This window comes from Rhizophagus irregularis, chromosome 21 (genome assembly GCF_026210795.1).
Source record: "Rhizophagus irregularis chromosome 21, complete sequence".
Lineage (NCBI taxonomy): Eukaryota > Fungi > Glomeromycota > Glomeromycetes > Glomerales > Glomeraceae > Rhizophagus > Rhizophagus irregularis.
In genome coordinates this window covers 622,435-628,745 of record NC_089449.1, presented here as the reverse complement: position 1 = coordinate 628,745, position 6,311 = coordinate 622,435, and the positions used below count along the sequence as shown (strand labels likewise).

The 6,311-nt window shown below is 24.8% G+C and overlaps 2 protein-coding genes across 2 annotated transcripts; both read right to left on the bottom strand.

Moving 5' to 3' along the window:
* Positions 1-655: 655 nt before the first annotated feature.
* On the bottom strand, positions 656-1,102 carry OCT59_013570 (uncharacterized protein; the record flags this gene model as incomplete). The annotated part of the gene is made up of 1 exon (XM_025331315.2): positions 656-1,102. The coding sequence occupies one exon, from the start codon at positions 1,100-1,102 to the stop codon at positions 656-658; it is 447 nt and encodes a 148-aa protein (XP_025189788.1).
* Positions 1,103-5,034: 3,932 nt separating this feature from the next.
* On the bottom strand, positions 5,035-5,412 carry OCT59_013569 (uncharacterized protein; the record flags this gene model as incomplete). The annotated part of the gene is made up of 1 exon (XM_025329436.2): positions 5,035-5,412. The coding sequence occupies one exon, from the start codon at positions 5,410-5,412 to the stop codon at positions 5,035-5,037; it is 378 nt and encodes a 125-aa protein (XP_025189787.2).
* Positions 5,413-6,311: the final 899 nt, after the last annotated feature.

The window sequence follows — 6,311 nt, the reverse complement described above, 5'->3', positions numbered from 1 at the left end:
GATATCTAAAGTAAATATTTTCTAAAAATTATTAATAAATGTGCCAATTTGATTAATATAATTATGATTTTTATATAATTAAAATTAAAAAATTATTACTGTACTATATAATGATTTATCAGGTGGCCAAAGGCCACATGGTCAGTCAATATTGTCAAACATAATAATGTTTCGACAATAAATAATTTTATTGGATCAGGCCAATCAAAAGAAAAAAAAACTTTGTGCTGAAATGAACATTGGATAAGTAAATAACTCTCACCTAATGAGAAGGATGCTAGTCCAGCTAAGAAAAATGATTGTCATTTCGAAAAATATTCTTTTTTATTAAAAATAAAAAATTAATCGATTTGGAAAATCTTTAATATTATCGTGATATGGAAATAATACACGAAAAAGAACGATTAAATAATGTAAAAAAAATCGAATCATTTTATGATAGTTGATATATGTATGGATAATATTGTATCCATATTATTACTAGGTCATGATTCTGATACTAAAACGTTGCTTATTTTATAATAGACTAAAACATAATTTTCTTAAGGATTATTTTTAAAAAATCAATACATAAAATATAAGAAATAAACAAATTCATATTAGGTTCATAAAAAAACTACATATTTTTTGAATTAAAAAAGTATATAATTGAAACTTATTTCGTTGCAAGAAATTGTTTCAAATAATATTCAAGATTTTCTTTGAGTTCCCTAGAAAATTCAACATTTATTTCTTGTTGTTGTTCATTATGATTAAATTCAACTCCATGAATATTTTTATTTAAATATTCAACGATTGACGAATGTGGGATTAATACACAAGTGACTTTATAACATTTTTTTTCTTCAGTTTTGAGAAAATAAAATTCGTGTGAATTATTTGGTTGAACTGAGTAACTAGTATTATTGTTACTGTCTAAGAGTTCAGATACAAGTTCAAAAGATATTTGTATTTCCCTATAACTAATATCGTAAATTTGATAATCATTTGGTGGTCTGTAAAAGAAATTCGAGATAACATCTTGCGAAATTTGGTGATCTTGGACGAGTTGTCTTGCAGTGGTTACGTGAGACAAGTTCTCATCGGTTGGTTCGTTGACCATTTTTGAATAGTGTATGCACAAAATTAAACGTGAATTTTTTTCTATATTAAATGATATTTTTTGAAAATTATTTTTTATTTTTATTTTTCTTCAAAAAAAAAAAAACATTCAATTTGCTTAAACAAAAAACCAAAATTTTTAGCTTTTATACTTTTTATATTTGAGTGAATTTATTTACCGCACCCTGCGTTACAACGCATCCTTCCTTTTTTGTAAATTGTTTATGTCGATCTTTAGTTTATACACAGCACCCCCCCTTAAAATGGCAAATGATAAACATAAAAATATATATAAATTTGTAACGCAGGGTGCGGTAAATACATTATTTCTATGGGATATAAATTCAAATATGTGATATTCTAGATTTACACTAATCCTTTTTTGGAAATTAATACAAAGCCAGGAGTTGACTTAGTTAAAATTGCCAATTAAGGAGTCATTCATTCAAAGTGGAGGATTATCTGCAAGATACAGTGTCCAGAAAAAAGTCAGTAACCAATTAAAAAATTAGCAATTAATTAACAAAGTTTACTATTAAGTAAACTTTTTTTTATACTAATAAAATTACTCTTTATGAAATAAGTAAAGCTGTGTATTATAATGAATTATATATATCCTGAAAATTTCGTATTAATTTGATCTATATTGAGTTATTTATTACAATTTTTGTCCATATATTTCAGTATTTTTAACAAAATTTTTGGTTATAATTAATCATTAAATTTTTTGGTCTTGAAGTATTCTAATCGAATAAGCAAACTTGTTGGTTACTATGTTAAAAAACATGGTGCTTTAAAATTTAAGATTAATCGGATTCATACTTTATACTAAGGTTTGCTTGACTTAATTACAAAATTTTACAATCGATCATGACTGATTATCTTTGTTATTTTATAAAACTTGTACTTAAAATCTATAAATTTTTTTTAAATTTTGCTGACATTCTTTCAATAAGAAGTTTGAAATGTACGAGACAAATAAATGATCGACAAACAAGCTATAAATAAATAGAAATGATCTTCAATCACGTGATTCATCACGAAATTTTGCATTTAAACAAAGCGAACTTAACGAATATATATCCAGACAACCTGAAATTTTAAGGACCAATGTTTTTTAACATAGCCAACAAATTTTCTTAATTAATCACAACATATTAAGACTAAAAAATTTAACAGTTATTTATAGTTGAAAATTTATTATAAAAATACAAAATTTTCAAATAAAAATTGCACTATATAATTCATTTTGAATTTAATTAGCTTAAAAATTTTAGGATAAATGTAATTCATTATGACGCACAATTTTAAGGCGATTTATTTATTATGAAAAAAAGTTTACTTAGTGGTAAACTTCACTAACTAATTGCTAATTTTTTACGTGGTTACTGACTTTTTTCCGGGCACTGTACATAAAAAATATCGTTTATTATTAAATTAAAAAAAATCACAGAAAATAGATGTTTCTTGGTTAGATCCGATTTTCTTTAATTTTGGAATTTTCATTGAAACCCTTTCAATATTTTAACAGGTGATTTTGCTTTACCCATCATCCCTTAAAAAAAAATTTTTTTTTTCTTTCTTACCGATACAGTATTAATACCTTTTATTATTATTAATTTTTCGATGAGAAGATCCAAATTATTGTAATATATTAAGAATTTACGATTATTAATTTCAACATAAATACAGTAATATTGTTTGTTAAATTTTAATAAATCTGTTTATCTGCTATTTATACAGGAGTTCATTTTAAAAAAACCGTTTAAAAATTAATTATTATTAAAAAAAAATGTTGTGTTACAAATAATTTGATGATATTTTTTTAATTATTTGAACTTTAAAATAGCAGTATTTTTTTCAAAACGATACATTGTAAAGCTTCCTTTTAGATAGTGTTTCAAAGAGTCATATTTATCAAGAATATTTTCTTTGAATTCGTTGATGGTAGATTATCTATTGTATTTCACAAAATTACGATTACAATAAAATAAAGTAACAATCAAAATATTAAGAATCGGAGCGAAAGTTGTAGTTCGGTTAATTTTAATTAATCGCACATAATTTGAATCTTCTTGCATAATCCGCAGTAAAATAAAAGTTTTTTCCAAAGTTTTCAGTAAAATACCAGTTTTTCCAAAGGTTCTAATCATCATCATGTAATCTTGTTATTAAAAATAAATTCGCATTTTAATGGTGGATAAAGCAATTTTTTACAAATAATATACATATTTCACCAAATAATATCACATAATGTGAGAATTTTTGAAAAAAATTAAATCATATATTTTAATTTTAGCACACATAATTTATGTTTGAGTATAATTCAGTTTAGTCATAATTTTCGGTTTAGTCATGTGACGAAATATTTCGGAATTTCGCGGTTTCACTACCGTATTGTTGGGCACTTGGGCTACGAATTGTTTCATATTAAATCCTTTATTACCTTATTTGTTATTTTAATTATCTAACTAATTCGGAATAGGTTAGAACTTTGAATTAGAATTGTTAAGCGAAGAGTATAAGTACTGCGTAATGTACAAACAAATTGGGAAAAAAAAAAAATTTTTTTCGAGGGTTTTTTTTCGCCAAACTTTATGCATTTCATGCATGTAAATAACAAAGAAAAGTGAGGGAATGCAGGAACAAGATTGTAAATATTCAAATAGCGTAAATAGCGTAAGAATTATTTTCATGGTTCTTGTATTTTTGTTTGGCACAATACGTCATAAATATATTGATCGGCGTAAATTTGTGAATTTGGTTTTACTGTTATGGCGAAATTCTACATTATTGACATTATTTAAAAATCAGAAAAGGATATAAAAGAAAAATAATCATATCATGCAAAAGGGATTGTATTATTTTTTTTTTTTAGAATAATCATTCGGGATTTTAATGATCGATATTTTTAGACATTAGTAGCATTAATTTCTATTGGTTCGCCGCATGAAAAATTTCTTAGTTTTCATGGTTTCTATATTTTTTGGTAATTCTGGTTATATTTAAATTAACTAAATATCCCATCGACACAATTACTTTTAATGGCCTCCAATAAAATAAATCACCTCTAGTTTAACGTTCATTCTGGACCGACCAATATTAGTTTAAGGTCATTTCGGCTCGCAGTTGATATTCCGGACCGCAGTAAATAAAAATACTTAGAAAATTTCATACACTTAAACTAAATACAATACTGCGCCCCACAATTAATAAATTTACTAGGAAACTGCGCCATTTTTGATAATTTCTAATTTAAGGTTGTCACATGTTAAATCTCTTTGGACTAAAATATAAGTTTATAACTTACCTGTTATTGTTTACGGTCCAGACCGAATTCCAAAATTAACTAAAAAATGAAAGCTACCTTGTTATAACAATGCCTAGTATTTAATAATATCGGAAGAAAGTATTTTTATTTACTTTTTTAAATATGACCGAAAGTATTGAAAAATCAAATGAATCGAAGTGAACATTGAATAAGTAAATAACTGCCATTTCGAAAAATATTCTTTTTTTATTAAAAATAAAAAATTAATCGATTTGGAAAATCTTTAATATTATCGTGATATGGAAATAATACACGAAAAGAACGATTAAATAATGTAAAAAAAATCGAATCATTTATGGTAGTTGATATATGTATGGATAATAATATTGTATCCATATTATTACTAGGTCATGATTCTGATACTAAAACGTTGCTTATTTTATAATAGACTAAAACATAATTTTCTTAAGGATTATTTTTAAAAAATCAATACATAAAATGTAAGAAATAAACAAATTCATATTAGGTTCATAAAAAAACTTAATTATTACATATTTTTTGAATTAAAAAAGTATATATATAATTGTAAACTTATTTCGTTGCAAGAAATTGTTTCAAATAATATTCAAGATTTTCTTTGAGTTCCCTAGAAAATTCAACATTTATTTCTTGTTGTTGTTCATTATGATTAAATTCACTCCATCATGAATGTTTTTATTTAAATATTCAACGATTGACGAATGTAGGATTAATACACAAGTGACTTTATAACATTTTTTTTCTTCAGCTTTGAGAAAATAAAATTCGTGTGAATTATTTGGTTGAACTGAGTAACTAGTATTATTGTTACTGTCTAAGAGTTCAGATACAAGTTCAAAAGATATTTGTATTTCCCTATAACTAATATCGTAAATTTGATAATCATTTGGTGGTCTGTAAAAGAAATTCGAGATAACATCTTGCGAAATTTGGTGATCTTGGACGAGTTGTCTTGCAGTAGTTACGTGAGACAAGTTCTCATCGGTTGGTTCGTTGACCATTTTTGAATAGTGTATGCACAAAATTAAACGTGAATTTTTTTCTATATTAAATGATATTTTTTGAAAATTATTTTTTATCTTTTATTTTTTTTTAAAAAAAAAAATATATTCAATTTGCTAAAACAAAAACCAAAATTTTTAACTTTTATACTTTTTATATTTATTTTGGACTTTTACACTATACCTTTTAGAATAGAAGTGCTTTTTTTGCGGAATTTTTCTTCAGAGAAAGAACATACATAATTTTTACCATTTTTATAACAAGTTAGTTTAATAAAATTAATTTGCATAAATGAATGATCAATTAGCTAACCAATTTATAATTTATTTTATTAAAACAAAATATTACATACAAAACCATAAATAATAACTAGTGAATCAATAATTGTATATAATTCATTAAGAATTTTTTATTTTATATTGCATTAATAGTAATAATCGTTATACTTAATCGGAAGAAATTTCTTTTTTTAGTTAATTTTGGAATTCGGTCTGCAATAACAGATAAGTTATAAACTTATATTTTAGTCCAAAGAGATTTAACATGTGACAACCTTAAATTAGAAATTATCAAAAATGGCGCAGTTTACCTAGTAAATTTATTAATTGTGGGGCGCAGTATTATATTTAGTTTAAGTGTATGAAATTTTCTAAGTATTTTTATTTACTGCGGTCCGGAATATCAACCAATGAGACTTATAGGGGACTGCGGTCCGAAATGACCTTTTAAAAACTATTGGTCAGACCACGATGAACGAGGTGATTTATTCACCCCAGTCAAATGATCGGAATTACTACTTTGATTGGTTTTTATTTTTAAACATGACTTTAAAATTGGGCTCCGATAAATCCAATTTAAGTGGTATGCATCAATTAAATTGTCGTGCGATCGCTCATGG